The sequence below is a fragment of the Micromonas commoda genome, chromosome 7 (assembly GCF_000090985.2).
Source record: "Micromonas commoda chromosome 7, complete sequence".
Classification (NCBI taxonomy): Eukaryota; Viridiplantae; Chlorophyta; class Mamiellophyceae; order Mamiellales; family Mamiellaceae; genus Micromonas; species Micromonas commoda.
In genome coordinates, this window is record NC_013044.1 from 388,040 (window position 1) to 409,261 (window position 21,222).

At 69.0% G+C, this 21,222-nt stretch overlaps 10 protein-coding genes across 10 annotated transcripts; 4 read left to right on the forward strand and 6 right to left on the reverse strand.

Annotated features, from left to right (window-relative positions):
* Positions 1-4: 4 nt before the first annotated feature.
* MICPUN_59897 (predicted protein) lies at positions 5-1,492 on the reverse strand (the record flags this gene model as incomplete). Its single annotated transcript, XM_002503816.1, has 1 exon — positions 5-1,492. One exon carries the CDS (start codon positions 1,490-1,492, stop codon positions 5-7), a length of 1,488 nt encoding a protein of 495 aa, XP_002503862.1.
* An 87-nt stretch (positions 1,493-1,579) lies between these two features.
* On the reverse strand, positions 1,580-4,132 carry MICPUN_59898 (predicted protein; the record flags this gene model as incomplete). The annotated part of the gene is made up of 1 exon (XM_002503817.1): positions 1,580-4,132. The coding sequence occupies one exon, from the start codon at positions 4,130-4,132 to the stop codon at positions 1,580-1,582; it is 2,553 nt and encodes an 850-aa protein (XP_002503863.1).
* A 118-nt stretch (positions 4,133-4,250) lies between these two features.
* Positions 4,251-5,008, forward strand: MICPUN_108567 (predicted protein). The gene has a single exon (XM_002503466.1). It carries the CDS (start codon positions 4,272-4,274, stop codon positions 4,920-4,922), a length of 651 nt encoding a protein of 216 aa, XP_002503512.1. The 5' UTR covers positions 4,251-4,271; the 3' UTR covers positions 4,923-5,008.
* Positions 5,009-5,011: 3 nt separating this feature from the next.
* MICPUN_83748 (predicted protein) lies at positions 5,012-5,938 on the reverse strand (the record flags this gene model as incomplete). The annotated part of the gene is made up of 1 exon (XM_002503818.1): positions 5,012-5,938. One exon carries the CDS (start codon positions 5,936-5,938, stop codon positions 5,012-5,014), a length of 927 nt encoding a protein of 308 aa, XP_002503864.1.
* A 135-nt stretch (positions 5,939-6,073) lies between these two features.
* On the reverse strand, positions 6,074-7,153 carry MICPUN_59901 (predicted protein; the record flags this gene model as incomplete). The annotated part of the gene is made up of 1 exon (XM_002503819.1): positions 6,074-7,153. One exon carries the CDS (start codon positions 7,151-7,153, stop codon positions 6,074-6,076), a length of 1,080 nt encoding a protein of 359 aa, XP_002503865.1.
* Positions 7,154-7,525: 372 nt separating this feature from the next.
* Positions 7,526-13,354, forward strand: MICPUN_59902 (predicted protein; the record flags this gene model as incomplete). Its single annotated transcript, XM_002503467.1, has 1 exon — positions 7,526-13,354. One exon carries the CDS (start codon positions 7,526-7,528, stop codon positions 13,352-13,354), a length of 5,829 nt encoding a protein of 1,942 aa, XP_002503513.1.
* A 172-nt stretch (positions 13,355-13,526) lies between these two features.
* MICPUN_59903 (predicted protein) lies at positions 13,527-14,201 on the reverse strand (the record flags this gene model as incomplete). The annotated part of the gene is made up of 1 exon (XM_002503820.1): positions 13,527-14,201. One exon carries the CDS (start codon positions 14,199-14,201, stop codon positions 13,527-13,529), a length of 675 nt encoding a protein of 224 aa, XP_002503866.1.
* Positions 14,202-14,234: 33 nt separating this feature from the next.
* MICPUN_108568 (predicted protein) lies at positions 14,235-15,201 on the forward strand. Its single transcript, XM_002503468.1, has one exon. It carries the CDS (start codon positions 14,244-14,246, stop codon positions 15,183-15,185), a length of 942 nt encoding a protein of 313 aa, XP_002503514.1. The 5' UTR covers positions 14,235-14,243; the 3' UTR covers positions 15,186-15,201.
* Positions 15,202-15,223: 22 nt separating this feature from the next.
* On the reverse strand, positions 15,224-18,589 carry MICPUN_101382 (predicted protein; the record flags this gene model as incomplete). The annotated part of the gene is made up of 2 exons (XM_002503821.1): positions 15,224-18,367; positions 18,533-18,589. 2 exons carry the CDS (start codon positions 18,587-18,589, stop codon positions 15,224-15,226), a joined length of 3,201 nt encoding a protein of 1,066 aa, XP_002503867.1.
* Positions 18,590-19,066: 477 nt separating this feature from the next.
* On the forward strand, positions 19,067-21,205 carry MICPUN_59906 (ATP-binding cassette superfamily; the record flags this gene model as incomplete). Its single annotated transcript, XM_002503469.1, has 1 exon — positions 19,067-21,205. The coding sequence occupies one exon, from the start codon at positions 19,067-19,069 to the stop codon at positions 21,203-21,205; it is 2,139 nt and encodes a 712-aa protein (XP_002503515.1).
* Between the last annotated feature and the right edge of the window lie 17 nt (positions 21,206-21,222).

Here is a 21,222-nt window from a genome sequence, read left to right on the forward strand (position 1 = left end):
GAGGTCACAGGAGCTGAAACCCACCCAGAGCCGCGCGCTCGACCTCCTCCTCGGCGCCGCCGGCGTCTTCCAGCCCCACCCCCAACAGGTTCATCGCGTCCGCCAAGAGCCCCGCCTTTACGCGATGGTGCGTCCCCGACACCCGGCCCCCGAGCTTGGTCCCCGCCGCGAGCGTCGGCGCGCTGTTCACCTCCAACAGCCACACGCGCAGGCGTTCGTCCACGAGCAGGTCCAGGCCCAGGAGCTCGAAGCGTCGAAGATTCCTCCCGTCGTCCCCCACCGACAGCGACTCGTTCCCGCCCAAATCGCCCCAATCGCCCCGTCGCGGCAGCGAAGCCAGCGCCGCTCTCGCGCACCGCCGCACCCCTTCCCACAAGCGCTCGTAGCTCCCGACTCCGAGCTCGGCGTCGAGCTCGGACGCCAACGTCTCGAACGACCAGTTGCGCTTGAAGTGTGCGTCGGGGTCCCATGTCACGCGGTCGTCGGCACCCCCTTCGGCACCCCCTTCGGCACCCCCTTCGTGTGTCCGCGCCGTCGCCGCCGCGTTGTTGGTGAGGTGCACGGCGAGCGACGACGAATCGCTCGGGTCCCACGGCGCCGCCGCGAACCGGACCAAGCCGTCGCGGTGCACGTACGCTCGCGTGGTGCCGTCGTTTGGGTCCCAACGCGTCAGCAGCGCGTACGCGCGCAGGTCAACCTTGCGGCGGTCCGAGCCCGAGCGGGGCGCGAGCGTCAGCGGATCTCGAACGTAGCGCTGCGCGACCCACGTCTCGGCGTGTCGAGAACATGCGCGATACCCCCGGTCGGCGCCTCGCGTCCGCTCCAGCGCCTCGCGGGCGGTGCGTGCGACGATCGTGCCGCGTCCCTCGCCGCCGACGGCTCGCTTGACGATCCAACCGGCGCCGCCCTTTTCGCAGTCGTCGGCGTCGTCGAAGGCGGCAAACTCGTTCGCCTCCGCGGGCAGCACGAAGGTTCTCGGCGCGACGGCGTCGCCCTCGGGGTGTCGCCGCAGCATCATCGCGAGCGTATGCTTGTGCGTGATCGCGGTGGTCCCCGGGAAGTGGTTGACGAACGCGTCGGGAGGTAAGTTCGCGAGGAGCGGCCCCGTCGGGGATGCGCATCCCCAGAAGAGTGCGCAGCTCGATACGTCGCGCGTCGGCTCGAACACGCCATCGCGCTCCAGCACGCGCGCGAGCAGCGAGCGGCCGGGGTCCGCGCCGAGTTGCGCCCGCGACTTGTGCGTGAAGTACCTCAGCGGAACCCGGGGTTCGTCCACGGCGCCGTCGCGGTCGGACGTCGACGTCGTCTCGTCCGAGCGACATCGAGCGGGGCCCCGGGAATCTGATGCGACGTCGTCGTGCAGGTACGCGCAAGCGTCGCCGAACGCGCACTGGCCCTTGGCGAAGTTCCAGCACGGCCTGCCGGACAGGCGTCGCCCGCCCTTCGCGGCGGACGCGCCCGTCTGCCGCGAGGGCTCGGGCGCGCGGAACATGGGCGGCGTCGCGAGGGTTCATCGGGGTCACGGTTTTCGCGAGAGACGTATACGAGTGTTAACTTTCTGTTAACATTCTGTTCCAGCTCAAATCTCCTCGTCGGTTCCCTGCGGAGGGTACAGCGGCGCCGTCCCCGTCCACTCGTCCGCGCACGTCGCGTGCATCTCCTCGATGAGCCGCGCCAACCCACGCGCCGACGATTCCACCAGCTTCGCCCCTTTCGAGTCGGTCGCGTCCGACGCGTCTCCGACGACTCCGTGCGGGTTCAAATCCTGACTCGCCCAACCGGTCTTCACCCCGAACCCCAACGCGTGCCTCTGCAGCGTCTTACCACCCATTTGCGCCGCGGACGAGGCGAAGTGCGCCGCCTTGGACGCGTCCACGAGCTCGGGCCGCAGGTGCATCATCACGCTCGTCTCCAACGATCCGCCGTGGATGCCGAACCGGAGCTCATCGGTAGGGAACAGCGCCCCCGCGCACCCGTCGTCGTCCATCGCGAGGTTCAGCGCGAGCGCCGCGATCATGCGATGCCTGAGCCTCAACCTGCGCGCCACAACCTCCGCCAACGCGTGGTTTCCCCCGTGCGAGTTGTACAAAATCAGCTTCCGGATACCCGCTCGCGCGACGCACGCTCCAATTTCTTCCCACTGTTTGGCCGCCGTCTCCGGCGCGATGCCCACGGTTCCCGCGAACCCGCCGTGCTCGCAGCTCACGCCGATGTCCAGCGGGGGTAGCGCGAGGACGCGGACGTCGTGGCGGACGAGCTCCAGCGCGCGGGCGAGCAGCGCGGCGTTGTGCATGGAGTCGACGCCCAGGGGAAGGTGCGGGCCGTGCGCCTCCGTGGCGCCCAGGGGCAACACGGCCACGGCGTCGCTGAGGTCCGCGGTGGCGAAGTCCTCCGTGGTCCACTCCGACCACAGCCTGCTCATCTTCCTTTCCCGCGTCGTCGTCGGCGGCGGCGCGTTCGACTCTTCGTTCGCCCGGTTCGCCCGGTTCGCCATAATATCCTCTTTCGAGTTTGGGTTTGGTTTTTTGTTTGGGTCTTTGTTCGCCACAGATGCGCCGTCGCTCTGCGCGAGTCTGTACGCCGCGGAGAATGACCCGCGCGGGTCGGACGCCTCCGTCGTCGCCTTGCCCTCCTCCCACGCTCGCATCTTCCCCGGGTTCAGCACCCCGTTCGGGTCCGCGCCAGACTTGAACCCGAGCTGCGCCCAGTCCGTCTGCTTCATCCCGCCGTCCTCCAGCACGTGCGTGTGCGGGTTGAACACCGGAACGCCGTTCGCCTCGTGCCATCGCATCACCTCCTCCACCTTATCCACCGCGACCGCGGCGTCGGTGCCGGGCCTGAGCAGCGCCAGCGACGCGAACCCGATCCTACCCCCGAACCTGACCACCTCCAAGTGCTGCACGAGCTCGTCGGCGCCGTACCTTTGCTCCACGGCGGTCACGAGGTCGAGAGCCTCGCCGGGCATCATCGCCGCCTGCAGGTACGTCACGGACTTGTCCCTCTTCAGCGCGTGCAGGGTGGTGTGGTTCCACGCGTACTCGTACAGCGGGATGCCCAGCGCCAAGTCCTCGGACCGCGAGGGTTCGAAGCACGCGTCGCCGTCGTTGTCTCGCGCCAGCCGCAGAGCGGGGCCCAACGACGGCTTCGCCATCTGCGCGAGCACGACGTGAGCGTCGCCGGCGCCCGCGTCGCGAAGCATCCCGCCGAGCGCCGTGTGCGCCAGCTCCCTCGCGAACGTCGGCGACTGGTGGACGCTCACCTCCCTCGCGACGATCGCCGGCGCCTCCCCGAGCTCCAGCGCAAACTTGGCCGCGTGACGCAGTGTCGGAAAACGGTACACTCCGTCCCACCACGGCTGCGCGCGAGCGAGCGGCACCTCCACCTCGGTCACCACCCCGTTGGTCCCGTAGGCGTGCACCACGGGGAAGACGTCGCGGCCGCGGAGCTCCAGTATGCGCGGGGACGGTTCCGCGGTGACGACGCGGAGGCCCAGCACGGCGCCGTCCTCGGCGAGTCCGCCGTGCGTCACCGCGCCGACGCCGGTGGATCCTCCGGCGACAAAGCCGCCCAGCGTCGCCGTTCGCCTGGTGCTGGGATGCTGCCGGAGCTCCCACCCCTCCGCTCGCGTCGTCTCCTCGAGCGTGGCGAGGTTGATGCCGGCGTGCGCGCGGACGATGCCGTCGCGCGCGTCGAAGCTGACGATCTGGTCCATCGGCGAGAGGTCCAACACGAGGCCGCCTCGCATCGGGACCGCCTGGCCGTAGTTGCCGGTGCCCGCGCCTCGAGGCGTGAGCGGAACCCCCCGGCGCGCGGCGACGCCGGCGGCGTTCACGACGTCCTCCTCGGACCTCGCCACGACCAGGGCGTCGCCCTTCATCCCGCGCAGCTCCCTCTTGAGCTTGGGGGAGTACCAGTAGAAGTCCCTGGACGCGAGCGCGACCCTCCGCGCGGCGTCTTCGGAATCCACCGAGTCGACAACCTCCACGCCGCGCTCCCTCAGCTCCGCGACCGCGCCGGCGACCGCCTCGGGAGACACGCGCGCGCCGCTCACATCGAAGGCAATGGATCGGCGCGCATACTCTTGCGCGCCCCCTACGAGGCGAGCGACGACGGTCCGAGCGTGCGCGCGCATCTCGGTGTCATCCGATGACCTTTCGCGCGCCAAAACGTCAGCTTTTCGACAGCGTGGCCAGGCGGCACCTGACCCGAACCAACGAACGCGTGGCACACCGCGCGACGCGTTTGGACGACGACCCTCGATCGAGGGGTGAATGCGACCGCCTCGAGCGCTCGTCGGGGCATCGTTCGCGGCGTTCTCGCGGGTCTCGCGCCCGGGATATTGCGCTCGCGCGCTCGGACTCGCGCCCTGGCCCGTCGTCGACGCGCTTCGACTCGACCCTCTTCTCGGCGCTCGTCGTCATTCAACAACGGATTCGAGTTCGGGACCCTTCGCTGCGGGGCGCGGGATCCACGCGACGTCCGCTTCGATGTCCGCCCCGGTCACGCGCGCGGTCGCGGTCGATCCGGACGTCCTCGCCCCGCCGTTCGCGCGATACAGTCACGGCTGCGAGGTCTCCTTCCCGCCCGAGCGGAAGACGCGCATGGTCTTCGTCTCCGGGCAGCTCGGGGTGAGACCGGACGGCAAGTGCGCCACCGACGCGTACGCGCAGGCGGTGCAGTGCCTTAAGAATGTCAAGGCGGTCCTGCACGCGAGCGGCATGGGCGTGGAGAACATCGTGCGCCTCAACGCCTACGTCAAGCACGACAGCCACCTGAAGGACTACATGCGAGCCAGAGACGAGTGGCTGGAGGGCGCGGACACTCAGTGGCCCGACGGACCCCCAGCTTCGACGCTGATGATCGTCAGCGGGTTCGCGCGGCCGGAGTTCAAGGTGGAGGTGGAGGCCACCGCGGCAAAGTGACCCGTTAAGATTAGGTCGTTGGCGTCGCAAGTAACGGTAGGTCGACGGCGACACGAGTGATTTAACGTAGCACTAATAAGCGTCTTCAATCATCGGCTGTCGTCCCCCGAGCTTCCGTAATCACCCAACAACCCCAACCCGCCCCCGCCGCTGTCCTCCCCATCTTCCGACTCCGCCGGCTTCGTCTTCTCCGCCGGCTTCGGCACCGCCTTGGGCCGCACCACGAGCTTGGGCTTGGGCTTGGGCTTGGGCGCCGCCGCCAGGAACGCGGGCTTGGCCACCTTGGGCAGGTTGGACCCGCCGCCGAGGACGTCGCCCTCGCCCAACCTTGGACGCTTCGCCCCCGCGCCGTCGCTGTCGCTGTCCGACTCCAGCCTGCGCACGAACCCCGCCGCCGCCTTCTGCGCCTCCGCGAACACGGCCTTGGCCTGCGCCTCCTCCGCCTCTTCCGCGCGTCTCCTCTCCGCGTCGATCTTGCCGTGGATGGCGCCCAGCGCGTCGTTGAGGGACACCTTGGCGTTGCGCGCGTTGAGCGACCGCATCTCGTCCAGCGCGGCCATGATGTCCATCTCGCGCTTGCTCTCCTTCGTCCTGTTCTCCAGCGCTTTCATCGCGTCCCCTTCCTCCTCCTCCTCGCGCTCTCGCTCCGCCTCCTCCTCCTGCGTCGCCTTGTCCCGCCACGGCTCGTAGTTTCGACTGGCGCCGCTCTCCACCGTGTAGTCGCTGTTCTTCGGGTCCGTCTTCATCGTGATCTCCGCGGAGCATCTATTGCACCGGAAGAAGAACCTGAAGATCTGGATGCCGAGGTAGTCCTCCCCGAGCGCGTCCTCCTTGCGGGAGTTGAACTTGGTCCCCTTCGAGATGTAGTTGCCGCACGTGTTGCAGCAGATGCTCATGGGCAACATCATGCGCACCTTCATCTCGTTGCGCTTACCACCCTTGCGCGTCCCGCGCGGGATCTTCGACGGGTCGAAGTCCGGCGGGATGTACTTGTTCAGAACCTTACGCTCGCCCATGGTGGCCGCCTAGTCTAAGAACCCGCGGTCCGCGCGCGCGGTCGAGCGGGGAAAAGTGACCCAAAGTGTTAGGGTTGCGCGCGGTCGAGCAAGATGATTGTCAATATTTGCAGACGGCTATCGTAACCTCCCGAATCACACCGGCCTCCTGGGCGCCATGCACGCCAAGATCCCCTTCTGCCACCAGGGCTTGTCCCCGTACTCCGCCTCGGACTGCGCGTCGACGATCTTCCGATCGGGCGCCCACGCTCCCACCGCGCCCGAGTGCTGCGCGGCGATGGCGGCGGCGGCGCACCCAGCCATGAGCGCCGCGCCGACGTCCAGCCCCTGCGACCAGACGCGCAGGAACCCCGCGTTGAAGGCGTCGCCCGCGCCGTTGGTGTCCACCACCCTGGACACCGTGCACGCGGGCACCGCCCACCGCCTGCCGGAGGAGTCGCCCGCGAGGACCCCCCGCGCGCCGCGCTTGATGACGACGAGGCCGACGCCGTCGAATGATGACTCGGTTGGTCCGCCTCCAGCTGTGTTTGTGCCGCCGACGAGGACCTCGAGCGCCTCCTCCGCGGTATCCTTGCCGGTGATCTCGCACGCCTCGACCTCGGAGGGCATGAGCACGTCCACCGCGGCGGGGCCGCGCACGGCGGTCATCATCGCTGGCGGGGTCCACTCGCCGGTGGCGTCAAAGTTGGGATCCATGCTCACCTTGATCCCGCGAGCCTTCAGGCGCTTGACGCACGCGGCCAGGCCGCCGTGGACGCCGCGGCAGACGTAAAAGCCCCCGATGTGCACGTGCGTGGCGTCGAGGGCGTCCGCGTTGCCCCCCGGGAGGAGCTGGTTGAGCGTCGCGGTCTTCGCGGCGCCGTACGTCGAGACGAAGGTGCGATCGACGCGCGGTCCGTGCATGGCGACGCAGGTGGCGGTGGCCTGGTACTTGAGCACCGCGAGGGACTTGGCCGGGTCCGTCACCTTTGACTCGTTCTTCAGAGCGGCGGTGAGCACCTGCGCCATGCGATCCTGGCCCACGGCCGCGTGCAGCGTTGCGGGGACGCCCTGCGCGGCGAGATGCCACGCGGTGTTGAGCGCGGATCCGCCCGGGCCCTGCGACACCGTCTCCACCTCGACGTCCGCGCCGGGGGAGGGGAGGGCGTCGAGGGGGCCGACGGAGATGTCGACGAAGGCGTCGCCGATGACGGCGAACTTGACCTGGGTGGCCATGATTGCGCGGATGGGAGGTCCAGCGCGCGGCCAATCTCTGCATTATCATCTCGCGCGTCCTTTCACCAGGGCGCGTCGTGCCACGCAGGAAGCTGGTCGGATGTTCGACCTGAGGAGGAGGACCGAGGTGGTTGTTCAAAAAGCGTCATTTGCGTATTTTCTTCGTATGGTCTTTTGGTTTAAAGAGATTTAAACTTAAAGGTAAATAGTGCCGATTTTGAAAATTCCTTCCCCCTCGCGCAGACGGATATGGGCGGGACCTTTTCGCGAGCGATTCTCCACAGACGACGGAGAGGCGCACACGGACCCACGGTCTCGCGGGGTGCGATCCGCGAACGTAGCCTGGGAGATCTCCGTCCGGGGCGACCCACCATGGCGTTCTCTTGGGACGCGCAGTCCCTGCGGGCCGCGATAGACGACCCGCAGCGCTCGCTCGCGGCGCTCCAGGTTGCAAATCAGGGCTCCGGACGGCACGAGCTGACGGGCGCCGAGGCGGTCGCCTTCTTCACCGGTTCGGGGCTCCCGCAGGAGACGCTCAGCTCGATATGGATGGCGAGCACCAAGGGTGCGCCCGAGATGGGCCCTCAGATGTTCCTCGAGGCCCTCAAGCTCGCCTACGCCGCCCTGCACGGCGGTAATCCGTCGTCATCCTCCGGCGCGGCATCCGCGTCGCGGGGCGGACCGGCGTCGTTCTCTTCGCACGGCGGCGGCGGCGGCGGTCCGACCCCGGAGGAGCGGCAGAAGTACGCCGCGCACTACGGCACCCTACCCGGCGCGAACGTCGGGCAGGTCTCCACCGCCGACGCCGCGGACTTCCTCTCAAAGGCGAAGATCAAGCGAGAGCTCATCCAGGACATCTTAGCCAGGAACGCGCGCGGCGCCGCGAAAGTCACGCTGGACGCTTTCGTCCAGTCCATGCACGAGACGTACGAGGCCCGCAAGTTAAAGAAGGAGAAGAAGGGGCTCAAGAGCGCGGCCAAGGCGGCGATGGCGTCCGGCGCGTTCGCCGCGGCTGGCTCGACGTCGTGGCGATCGGCGCCCGTGCCCCCGCCGCTCGAACCGACGAATGCCTCGACGAACGCCTCCGCCGGACCGGGCGAGTCCGTCCCGTCCGCGTTCGCGAGCTTCGACGCGCCGCCTTTACCGCCGTCGGGAGGAGGAGGAGACGGCGGCGGCGGAGGAGGAGGTGGAGGAGCGTGGGGCGGGGCGGGGGCAGACGGAGCGGCGGGAGGTGGGTTCGCGGATTTCGGGTCGCCGCCGACGGGGGGCGCGGGTTTCGCCTCGTTCGGCACGGACTTTGGATCGATCGCGGACGCGCCCGCGGCGGGACCCACCGGCTCCACGAACGACGTCGCCGCGCAAGGCGGGTTCGCATCCTTCGACGCCGATTTCGGCACAGCTGTGGCACAGCCGGCGGCACAGCTGTCGGATGCGTTTGCGACAAATACGTCGGGAGAAGACCCGGCGCCAGCTGTGTCGTCGTTCGGTCGGACCGATTCCTTCGGTGGCGGATCGTTCGGCGCCGCGGGCGTCACCGGCGATTCCTTCGGCGGTGGATCGTTCGGCGACGCGGGCGTCACCGGCGGGTCCGCCGCGGGATCCGCCGCGCTCGACGAAGACATGTTCTCGGGCGCCCAGTACTCGTCGCCGCCCAAGGCGCCCGGGTTCGGGGGGTTGGACGCGTCGTCGTCGTTCGGTGGGGACCCGTCCGTCGTCGGGTTTGAAGGCTTCGGCGGCGGTGGCGGCGGATCGTCCGCGCCCACGCCGCCGGCGGGCCCCGCTTCCCAACCGCCGACAGTCGGAGGCGACTTTGCCTCGTTCGACGCGCCCGCGCCCGCGCCGACGGTTGGAGGCGACTTTGCCTCATTCGACGCGCCCGCGCCGGCGCCGACGGGCGATGACTTTGCCTCATTCGACGCGCCCGCGCCGGCGCCGGCGGGCGGCGACGACGCCTTCGCCACCTTCGCCGCCGCCAAACCCCCGCTCCCGCCGCCGGTTCCGCCGTCTGGGTTCGGAGCCTTCGACGAGCCCGCCCCGCCAGCTGTGCCGCCGCCGACTGTGCCGCCGCCAGCTGTGCCGCCGCCGCCGATTGACGAAGCCGCCGAGGCTGAAGCCGCCGCCGCCTCCGCCGCCGCGGATAGAGAAAAGGAGCGCGCCCGCGTCGCCGCCGCCGACCTCGCCGCCGCGGAGGCTGCCGTCGCCCTCGCGAAGCGACGCAAGGCGCAGGCGGAGACCGACGCGGCTCGAGCCGAGGCTGACGCGGTTCGAGCCGAGGCGGATCTCGAGACGGCGAGGAAAGAACGAGAAACCGCCGAGGAGGACGCCGGGCGGGTGGGCGAGCGCAAGCGCCTCGCCATCGCGCGGGCCGAGCGCGCCGCGTCAGAGGCGGCGGAGATCCGCGCGCGCACCTCGCGGCTAAAGGCGGATCAGAGCGACGTCGCCGCACGGCTGGAGGCGGACGCGGCGGCGGCGGAGGAGGCGCTCGAACGCGTGAAATCACACGCGAAGGCGTCGCGAGCGAACATCGAGAAGGCTATGGCGCAGTCGAAGAAACGAGCCGACGACGCCAAAGCGCAGGCGGAGGAAATTCGTACAAACGCCAGCAACAACGCCAAGGCGTCCAAGCTCCGCGCGGAGACGGAGATTGCCGAGGCGAAGGAGCAGCTCGAGGCTGCCAAAGCGGAGCGCGATCGGATCAAGCGCGAGACGCAGGTTGCGAAGATTGAACGCGACGCCGAGCTCGAGCGACTTCGTCTGGAACACGACTTGGTCTCCAGAGAGATTCTGGACGCGCGTCAGGCGCACGAACACGACCACAACGTCGCGGCGGAGCCCCTCGAGACGCTTCGAGCGCAAATCGCCGTCGTCAAGTCGGAGATTCGTCGGACGCAGGATGAAACAGCGGCGGCTTCGAAGCGAGCCACCGACGCGCTCGTCGAGGCGAGCCTGCAGCTGCAAGAGTGCGAGGAGGCCGCCGCCGAGGCCAGGCTGGAGCGCGAGATCACCGCGGAGAGCGAGGATAAGGAGGTTGAGAAGGTTCGCGTCGCTCTGGAGGAAACGAGGAGGGCTCTGGAGGAGGCGATCGAACGAAACGACGAGCTCTCCAGGCGCCACGTCGCCGAGATCACCGAGCTCACCGAAACCATCGAGGCGACCCGGATCGCCACCGAGGAGGCGCACTCGGAGGCGAGGGCGGCCGCCGAGTCACACGCGGAGCGCGTGGAGGCGCTTCACGAGCAGCTGCGCGCGGCTTACAGGGCCAAGGACGAGGCGGAGGCTGAGTCCCTCCGCGTCACCAAAGAGACGGCCGCCGTCGTCGCGGAGAAGACCGCCGCGGCTGAGAAGGCCGAAGCCGCCGCGGCGGAGGCGCGCGAAAAGGCGGAGGCTGCCAAGGCTGACGCCGCCGCGAAGCGCGCCGCCGCCGAGCAGCGACTCGAGGGTGCGGAGGAGGCGTTGCGGCGCGACCTCGAGGAGCTCGGAAAGGCCAAAAAGGAGCAGACGACTGCGGCGAATCTCGAGCGGGACCGGCTCGCCGAGATCAAGGCGACGCGCGAGGCGGAGCGATCGTCGTACGAGACGGAGGTGGCGACCGCGAAGGATGAGATCGCGGAGACGCGCGCGTCGATCGCCGCCGAGGAGGCGAAGCTCGAAGCGGAGCGCAACAAGCGCGAGATTGAAAAGGAGGAGGACGAGAGGCTCATCGCCGAGGCCAAGGAGAAGCTCAGGGCCGATCAGCTCGCGCTGGCCAAGAAAAAGGCTGAGGCGGACGAGGCGAAGGCACAGGCTGAGCTCGCGTCCGTCGCGAGGAAGTCCATCCTGGCGCACGTCGAGGAGGAGGCGGCGGAACTTCGCCGGAAGGTTGCCGAGGAGCAGCGAAGGGTGGACACCGAATCGACGCAGATTGAAAACGATCTCGCCATGCGCGAGGCGTCGCTCGCCGCGGAGCAGACGAAGCTCGCCGCGGCGCTCGAACGCCTCCGATTCCAGCGCCCGCGCGAGTCCGCCGCCGCCAAGCAGGTCCAGGCGTTACGAGAAACGCTCGCCAAAGCTGAGGTGGAGCGCGACGACGCGGAGAAGCGCGAGGCGGAGGCTCGCGCCGAGGTGGAGAAGAACCTCGCCCAGCTCAAATCTTTGGCGACGGCGGTGGCCAAGGCTAACGGCGCGGCCGCAGCCGCCAGGGCGTCCGCCATGGAGGCTGAGCGCCTGGCCGCGACCAACGCCGCCGCCGCGGAGCACGGCGCGGCGCACTCGCAGATGGACCGCGTGAGAGCCACCGCCGAGAAGAAAGCCGCGGAACGAATTCGAGCCGCGAGGGCGGAGGCGGCGCGGGTCATCGCGGCGCGGTCGCCTCGAAACCTCGCGTTCACATCTCCCAGGCTTTCGTCGTCCGCGGCCACCACGCCGAGGTCCGGAAGCGCCGGGGGGTTTGGAAGCGCCTTCACGACGCCGGTATCGAAGCCGGTATCGAAGCCAGTTCCCGCGGCAACGCAGCCGCGCGCCTTCGCCGAAAAGCCCGAGCCGTCGTCCGAGCGGACGCCCGGGTTGGTTCAGCCCGTCACGTCGTCCCCGAAAACCTCACCGAGGACCTCGCGGTCCGTGCGTAAGTCCGAGACGTCTAACAAGTCCATGGACGACGCGCTGCGCATCGACGCGGATCTGGACATGGACCTTGGCGGTTTCGACGATCCGTTTTCTCCGGGTGGCTCGGAGGTTAAAAAATCTCCGAGGTCGTCGTCATCCGGCGGCGCGAAACCCAAATCCCCGAAATTCCAACAGTCGCCAAAGTCGCCGCGAACATCGGAAGCCTCGGAAGCCGCGGGATCCCCCAAGTTTGCCGCCTTCGAGGCGAGGTTCAGCGAGGGCGAACCGGGTTTCAAGGCTGACTTTTCCGCGTTTGAGCCGCCCGCGGCTCACGGCGAATTCGGCGGCTTTGGGGCGTTCGAGCCCGCGAAGTTCGAGGCGTCCTTCGACAACCCCCTCGCGAAACCCGACGATGGCGAGATCCAACCGGCGACCGCCCCCACCCCCGCGCCGCCCGTCGCGAGAAAGTCCGAGGGGGAGCTCGAGATTGCGGACTTCACCGACGACGACGACGACGACGACGAAGAGGAGGAGGACCAAGGACCGAAGGACATCGCCGTGAAGAAGCTCCAGGGGTTCACGATCAAACCCGGAGCGACAAAACCGACGGGGCCCAGCTATTTCGACGATCCCGTCCCGGCCAAGACGTCGGGGCTCTTCGACAACTCGCCGCCGGCTGCGCAAACGTTTGACGCAAAGTTTGACGCAAAGTTTGACGATCCGCCGCCCGCCGCCGGTGTACCGACCAAGACCGATTCGCAGGACGAATTCGCGACGGACGACGAGAAGGAAGAGCCCACACGCACTGGGCCGCGAACGGACGACGTCGCCCGCCTCGGCGTCTCGCGCATGTCCGACGCCGACGTCGACGAATTCTTCGACGCCTTCGCTCGGGCCACCGGTTCGGCGGCGGAGGCCATGTCCGGCGGGACTCTCGTCGCCGTCACCCGGGACACCGGGCTGGAGCAGGGCGACTTGTCCACCATCTGGCAGCTGGTTGCCGCGCCCGGGGCGTCCTCCCTCACCAGGGAAGATTTCGCGCTGTTCATGCACCTGACGCGTCACGTCGTCGCCGGCGGCGAGATGCCCGAGTCGATGGACGACGCGGAGCGGGTCAGGGTCATGGGTCCCGAGCACGGCCCCCGCCGGGCCCCGCCCCCGCCGCCCCCACCCCCGCCGCCGCCACCACCCGCGGACCACCCGGTCGTCGTGGTGGTGGAGTCCTTCGCGAATATTAAGGATGGCAAAAATTTTAAAAACGCAAACGTCTCCGTCGTCTTGGTCGACGGCGAGGGCGAGCCGCTGTGTCCCGTCGCGACGACGCCGATGGGCTCGGGGATCGCCAGGTCGGACGGCTCGATCGTCTTCAACGCGCCCGTGCGGCTGGACGCGACGTACGACGCGATACCTCGCGGCGCCGGCGTCGTGCTGGAGCTCAGGCACTTCAAGGAGAAGGAGAAGAAGATGAGCGTGAAGTGCTGGGCGTACGTGGCGGCGGAGTCGGTGGGACGGGGCGGGTCGGCGGCGACGGCGACGCTGCAGAAGCCTACGGACAGGAGCGGGCGGCGGCGAAAGAACTTCAACAAGGGCGAGCCGGACGTCAGGGTGAGCTTCCGGTGACGTGCGGAAATGTCGTCTTAGCGTTGTGAATGCGAATGTGAAACGTTTGCTGCGTCGTCGAAACGTCGTCATCAGAGCGGCTTCGTTTTCGGGTCTGGTAGACACAGGTAGAATCGCGTTTGAGAATCCATTTCAATCGACTCTTTACCAGTACCAAATCGCGGCGGCGGGATCATGTTTCAGTTTTCACCGCGCGACATTCCTTGCACTTAGAGCGTACGCGACCGTGCTCGCAGATCCCAGACCCACCGCACTCCTTGCACTGATAGCGCTGTCGGCCGTGCTCGCAGATTGAGCCCCCACCGCACTCCTTGCAGTAAGAGCGCTCGAGGCCGTGCTCGCAGATTTGAGACCCACCGCACTCCTTGCATCTGTCGCGCCGACGACCGTGCTCGCAGATTTGAGACCCACCACACTCCTTGCACGTAGAGCGTATTCGATCGTGCTCGCAGATTGATGCACCACCGCACTCCTTGCACGTAGAGCGCTGACGACCGTGCTCGCAGATTGATGCACCACCGCACTCCTTACACTGAGAGCGCCTCTTCCCGTGCGGACAACCGCGGCACACCTTGCATTGCGACCGCCACTTCACCCCGTGCTCGCACGGCCCCTTCGTGGGAGGGGCTCTCTTCCGCTTCGTCCCCCGCTTCGTCAACTCCTCTCCCCCCCTCTCCGTGTCCTCAACTTCGTCATCCTCATCGAGGGTCACTCTGACGTTCGGCCGCCAGATCGACGGCATCCCTTCCCGCGCCCCGAGGAGTGCAGCGCCCGATACGCGCCCGCGACGCCACGACAAAATGTAGTCTACCAGCAGTACGGGATACTGGTTAACCGGCAGCTCCATCAGATAAGATACACTGGTGTTCGCTGGGGCGGACCAGTCCCGATGAGCGCGATTCCCCTAACGGTCGGCGCCTCCGCCGCCGTCGCGCCGCTCGCGCGCGCGCGCGTGGCGTCCCCGCGCGCGGCGATGATCCGCGCGTCGCTCCCCGACCGGCTGTCCTCGACCGGCCGCGTCGCCACGTCGGGCGGAAGGATCTCACGAATCGCGTCGTCGCCGAGGGGACGATCGTCGCGCGCTGGGAAGGACGACCTTCCGGGCCCCTTGGACGGCCTCGCCGACGGCCCGGACCTCACCGCGGTCAGGGCGGCGGTCAACAACGGCGACGGCGAGGAGGTCGACGTCCTCGAGGTTGAGAACGTCCCGCCGATGCAGTTCCTCGCCTCGTCGTGCGCCTTTTACGCTCTCATGGGCGTCGGTTCGCAGGTGGCGGCGTCGTACCTCGGCGTCCACCCGGACATCCTCGACGCCATGCGCGACGTCAACATCGATCAGGGCTCCCTGTGGTCCCTCCCCCTGCTCGCGTCCCTCGCGTTCGCCATCACCCAGGCGGACCGTTTCGAGTTTTTGGGCGAGGTTCGGGACATCTTCAAGGTTGGCGTGCTGCCGTCGCTCGCGCCGCTCGGGCTACCGGGGGTGATGGCGCTGTCCCTGGGCGCCGGGGTCGGGGAGGAGGCGTTCTTCCGGGGGTTCCTGATGCCCTTCGCGGACGGGCAGCTCGCACAGGTCGGGGTTCCGGAGCAGCTCGCGTCCACGGCCGTGCTCGCCGCGACGTCGGTCTTCTTCGGAGCGCTGCACGCCATCACGCCCGCGTATTTTTACTGGGCCACCGGCGCGGGCTTCCTCTTCGGGTTGGAGTACCTGAACGAGGGTTTGGGAACGGCGGCGTTCACGCACACGATGTACGATTTCTTGGCGTTCGGGTTCATACTGATCGCGTGGCCCATCGAGGGGTACGAGAAGGAGGCGCCCTTCTCCTCCAAATGAGTTGATTTTTTAAAAGCGGCTATGAGTATAGGTCCACCTCAAGACGATGACCGCGCGGGTCTGACGAGCTTGAGCCCCCTCGCGCGTATTATCCGCGCCCTGTGTTGCTCCCACCACGCCTGCGCGTTCCCGTCGCTGAACTTGCTCTTGCTGAACCGCACGCGCCGCAGCACGTGCGCCGCGCTCGACCCGTGCGTCGCAATCGTCAAAAACACCCCGGGCTCAACCTCCTCCACCCACTCCCTTGTCGCCGCCGCCGCAGAGTCGGGCGTCCGCGTCGGAACGACGACGACGCTCGGCGCGGGCGTCGCCGCCTGATGAGCGTACGCGACGTCGCCGCTCGGTTCCTCCTTTTCCGCGCGAAACTCCACCGCATGCGAGGTTGGACGAGTCCCCAGCGCGGGGGGCGCCGACGATCGAGCCCTCGCTCCCGCGTTTTCGTTTGAAACCTTTGAAGGGACGTCGATCCTTTCGGCGGTTGCTTTCAAGAACGATTGCGCTCCTCCTTTCGACGCGGCTCGAGCCTCGGCCGCGAGCGTGGGGGACCTTGTTCGCACGGGGGAGAGCGGGGTCCGGGTCGGCGGCGGCGGCGATTGGACGGTTTGCGACGCCACCTGCGAGCGCAGCGTCTCGAGCTCAAACTCTGCGAGGACAACCTTCTCCTCGAGCACCGCCGCCTTTGCCTCGAGCTCGGCGACGGCGTTGGCAGCCTCCTCCGCCGCGAGCGCCGCCGCAGCTTCCGCCGTCTCCCGAGCGGCGAGCGCGCGGTCGCGTTCGAGCGTCAGGCCGCCGGGGACGGAGCGGGCGGCCGGGGGGGTTAGGGGTCGAGGCGACGCCGGCCGTCGCGACGCGGCGGCGGGCGTCGACCTCCCGACCGGCGCCCTCCCCGGCGACCGCACCTCGCTCCCCTGCGGCGGCGCCTTCGCCCGCGAGAGCTTCGCCGCGAGGGCCTTCACCTCGAGCCGGAGCAGGTCCCTCTCGCGCGTGGCGCTGAGAGCCTCCGCCCTCGCTCGCCTCGTCGCGAGATCGTTCAGGTTTCCAGTCGGCTCCGCGTGACTCACTCTCCCGGCGCCGACGATGTTTCCCGGAGCTGTCGTCGCCCCATCCGCCGTCGCCGCCGTGATCCGACCGGGCTGAACCCTCGCGAGGGCGTGATGATGCGCGCCGCCGCCGCCGCTCGGTCCGCGGCGGGACCCGCCGCGCGACGGCGTTCCCGGCGCGGAGTCCGCCTCGACTCCCGAGTCCGTCAGCCGAAGCCCCTTTTCTATCGCCCCTCGCGAAGGTTGCGTCCCGAAATTCAACGCCAGGTCCTTCTTCTTGGTCAGACCCGCGCGCTCCTGGACCGTCATCGACCTGGACGACACCACCGCCGCGGTGCTCTCCGGCCCGCACGCCACGTGGTGCACGCGTCGCCCCGCCAAAGCCTCGACCGCTCGAGGCGCGTGCTCGTCGCGACCCCCCGCGTGACCCAACGCGCCCCGCCTGCCACGGCCCCACGAGAACATCTTCTCGCCGCCCCTCCCGATGGCCACGGCGTGCCACTCGCCGCTCGCGATCGCCTCCGCGCCTCCCGGTATACCCGGAACGCGCTCGGGGGTGAGCGCCGGTTCGGCGGGGGCAACCTTACCGACGCTGCCGCAGACCCACACGACGCCGTCTGCACACGCGGCGAGCGTGTGCCACTGCCCGCAAGAAACGGTGGTAACGTCGGCGTTTTCGTCCAACCCACTCACGCGTCGCGGAGCCACCACGGCTTTTTCTTTCGCCGCCTCGGCACCGTGCCCGAGCTTGCCGCCGTCGGCGTCGCCCCACGTCCAGAGCTCCCCTCTCCCGGCGCACCCGGTCGTCGTTCGGTCAATCGCGACGGCAGCCGTGTGATACACCCCGCAGGACACGTTCGATACCCTCCGGCCGGCGTCCCACAGCCCGCGCACCCGCCTCGGGTGTTGGCACGTGGACTTGTCCCCGTCGTGCCCCAGCGCGTGGAAGGCGCCCTCGCCCCAGCAGAAGAGGTCACCCGCGGCGGTCACCGCCGCGGCGTGAAAAGCTCCGCACGAAACTCGCGACACTCGCGTCCCGACGGGAAAACCGACGGAAACCTTCGTCGGCAAACTCACCCCGGCGACGATACCCTTGGACGGCGACGCCATCCCCAGCGCGCCGTGGCATCCGCCGGACGCGTCGCCCCACGCGTACGCCGCCCCGTCGCCGTAGTTCACGGCGACGGTGTACTGACCCCCGCACGAAACCTCGCGGATCCGCTCAAAGCCGGCGCCGCGGTCCGAAACCTCCCCGCCCGATACGACGGAGAGCTTTGACGGCCGGCCCCTGCCCCTCTGGTCCACCCCGCGCCCCAACCGTCCCCCCGCGCCGTCGCCCCACGTGTACACGCCCTGGTGACGCACCACCGCGACGGCGTGCCGCGCGCCCAGCGCCACGGCGACCACGTCGAGGCCGTCGGCGCCGGGCGCGCGAGCGGGGACGCTCCACTCGCGCCAACCGCCCACGGCGGGACCGACGCCCGCGGCGGCATCCGGGTCGCCCACGTCGATCGGCGGGGGCTCAAACTCGGAGGGCATCCGGCCCCAGAGGAAGAGCTCGCGCGGGTCGGATATCGCGGAGGATCGAAGCGATCGGCGGCCGCGGCCGACGTCGCCCTGCTCGGCTCCCCCGCGCGGGGATTTAAGTTTCATGAATTTGGAAGCCGCCGAGTTGACCTTCATCGCGACCCCGAAGTCCGCCGCCATCTCGTCGAGTTTGGCGTCGCGCACCGGCGACGACGCGGGTACGACATCTTCGTCGTCGCTGCTGAACGCCTCGGCCGTGACGCCGGCGCCGCCCCGCTCGCGGACGGCGTCGAGGCCCAGCCGCCACATCCGCGCCTGGCCGGCGTCTTCGCACACCAGGTCGAGACTCCTCGGCTTCTTCCCGACGCCCTCCCGGTACATCAGGGAGAGGCACTGGTCGGGGGGACTCGGCTGCTTGCTCGATTTGAACGCCGGGGTCTCGCGCCCCGCGATGACCTGCAGGACTAGTCCCATTCGCACGGCTTTCACCCTCGCGCCCTTGCCGACCCACTCCAGCTTTGTCTCATCCTTGGACAGCTGGAAGTAGGCGACGTGGGGCTTCGCGTTGCGGCAGAGCTTGAGGAGGTTGGCGCCCCTGCGCAGCGCCGTGCGCGCCTGTGTGTGAGGAAGGGGCGTGGACGGGTCGGCCGGTGGATGGGGGTTTCGGTACGACCGCCGCGCGAGCGAGGGGGCGCGATCTGTTGACGGCACGAGGATCTGGTGGGAAACGTCGCGGGTCGGGGCGCGGGGCGCCGGCGGGGGATCCAGGCGGGGTCGCACCTCCGCTAAGGTCGACACGGAGGGTCCGGCCTCGCCGCCTCGCGCTTGCGTGCCCATGGCGGCCGGCCGCGTCCAACCGGAGGGCCCGCTTCGCAACCGCCCGCAGACGCCACACGCCTTTTCCCACGGCTAGATGCGGGGTCGACGGGCTAGCTAGATGCGCTAGGGTCCCGTCCGGGGCCCGGGCGCCCCGGCTCGGATCCCGGCGGCGCGCGCGCTCGTCTGCCGCGCCTCCTAGCTCCCGCCTGACGCCGCGGGCCTCCGCCTCCGGGCTCTCGCGCCGCCAGGTCTGCCGCGCTCGGCGCGAGCCGCGATGGAATATATCGGACGAGCCCGAGCCCTGGGAGACGGGCAGTTCGGCCGCCCGAGGCATTCATTGTTACTTCGCGGTGGCGTATTTTCCGGTCTACCGCGGATGGCTTTTGGGGTCTACCACTTCCTGGGTTTAGGGTTCATTCAGGGTTTAGGGTTTAAGCTGGCGCCTTTACGCCGCGCAGTGGCGTCATCCCTTCTCTTACTTCGCGCGCGCGCGCCATGGACGGGGACGAGTTGGAAGCGGGGGCTCCTCCCGATCCGCCTCCCGCGCCTCCGGAGGATGTCCTCGGGTGGCACAACTTGCGCTACGTGATCCATCGCGGCGATCGGCGCAGGGAGCGGACGATCCTGAGCGGCACCAGCGGCATCGCGCGCCCGGGGAGGCTCCTCGGCGTCCTCGGTCCTTCGGGATCGGGCAAGACCAGTCTGATGACCGTCCTCGCCGGCAAGCTCAGGCCCGCCGCCGATGGACGACGAAAGGGCCGCGGGCGAAGGCACGCCACGGACGGTCTCGTCGGCGACGTCACCTTCGGCGGAGAACCTTTCCACGAGGGCCCTCACCCCGCCAGCGAGCGCGTCCCCCTCAGCTACATCGAACAAGATCCGAGATTCTTCAGTAACCTCACCGTGCGGGAGACGCTGACGCTCGACGCGAACCTGCACGGCGGCGACGCGTCCGACGTCGACGACGTCGTCCGCAGGTTGGGTCTCGCCGCGTGCGCCGATACCCTCGTGGGCGGCGACACCGGCGGCAAGGAGGTTCGGGGGATATCCGGCGGCGAGCGCAGAAGGCTGGCCATCGCGTGCGAGACGCTCAGCCTGCGTTGCTCCTCCCGGGTCGCCGCGCCCGAAAAGGCGGACGCGACGATCGGCGGGGCGGGGGCGAGAAAGGCGGCGGGCGGGGTCATCTTAGCGGACGAACCGACGACGGGCTTGGACGCGCACGCCGCGGATAAGATCGTGGAGAAGCTGGCGGAGACGGCGAGGGAGGAACGCGCCGTCGTCGTTGCGGTGCTGCACCAGCCGAGATCGGCGATTTTCCAAAAGCTCGACGACCTCCTGCTGCTCGCCGCCGGCGGCAGGGTCGCCTACTGCGGCCCGGCGTCCGGCGCGCTCGCACACTTCGAGAAGATCGACCCGAGTTACCACTGCCCGACGCACCACAACCCGGCGGAGTTTCTCATCGACCTTGTCGCGATTAACTGCGACGGCGGCGAGGGCGCAGAGGCGGCGGACGTGGCGCGGGTCGACGCGATATGTCACGCGTGGGCCTCCACGGGCGAATGCGCGGCGCACGAATCGGTCCCTATTGGGGTACGTTCGAACGGCGGCGGCGACTCACCGGGCGGTGACTCACCGGGCGGTGACTCACCGGGCGGTGACTCACCGGGTGCGGGGACGGTGGCGGCGGGGGGTTCCCTACCGCGACAACAGCCGGGGCCGCTTCGTCAGTTTGCGCTTCTCGCGGGTCGCGCGTGGCGGCAGACCAGACGGGAGGCTTGGGTGCGTGTGACGCAGCTCGTCGCCTCCGCGGCGCTCGCGGCGGCGTTCGGGGTGTGCAACTTCAAGGTTGGGTACGGTCCCAAGAGCGTCAAGCAGCGCGCCGCGGTGTTGATGCAGGCGTGCATCAACACCAGCATGCTCGCGATATGCCGGTCCCTCAACGGCTTCCCGCGGGAGAGGGCCACGGTGTCGAGGGAGATGCGGCGCAAGCGCGGCGGGTACACCGCGGGTCCTTACTTCTTCAGCAAGCTCCTCGTGGAGACCCCGGTGGACATGATCGCGCCCGTGGTGTTCGGCGCCGTCGTCGGACCGATGGTGGGTTTGAGAAGGGAAGGCCGGGGGTGGTTTCTCGCCACGCTGGCGCTGCAAACCGCGGCGAGTTCCACGCTGGGCACGAGCGTGGGCGCGTTGAGCCCCAGCGCGGAGATGGCGCTCGCGATAGGTCCGTGCGTCATGGTCCTGTGCATCATGCTCGGCGACGAGACTGGGGCGTTCGCCGAGGTCCCCGACGGCCTCGCCCCGCTCGCCAACGCGTCGCTGATCAAGTGGGGCTTCCGCGGGTGCCTCTGCTCGGAGTTTGAGGGGCTGAAGTTCGACCCGCTCGGGGACGACAGGGCGAAGAAAGACGCGGCGAAGACGGCGGCGAAGACGGCGGCGAAGACGGCGAAGGCTGCCATCGTCGCGCGGGCGAAGAAGAAGATGGACGGGCCGTGTCCCAGGACGGGCGAGGACGTGCTGGAGGATATGGGCCTGCCGTTGAGGGGCGGGGCGGCGAGGGCGGCCAAAGCGCAGTGCGTCGTGGCGCTCGCGAACGCCGCGCTGACCTACCTCGTGCTTCGCTTCAGGGGCGCGTGACGCGATCGTCGCTCGTC

What these genes read in the sequence shown, in the direction of transcription:
- MICPUN_108567 (XM_002503466.1), top strand. Translation starts at nt 4,272, where the DNA reads ATGCGACCGCCTCGAGCGCTCGTCGGGGCATCGTTCGCGGCGTTCTCG.
- MICPUN_108568 (XM_002503468.1), top strand. Translation starts at nt 14,244, where the DNA reads ATGAGCGCGATTCCCCTAACGGTCGGCGCCTCCGCCGCCGTCGCGCCG.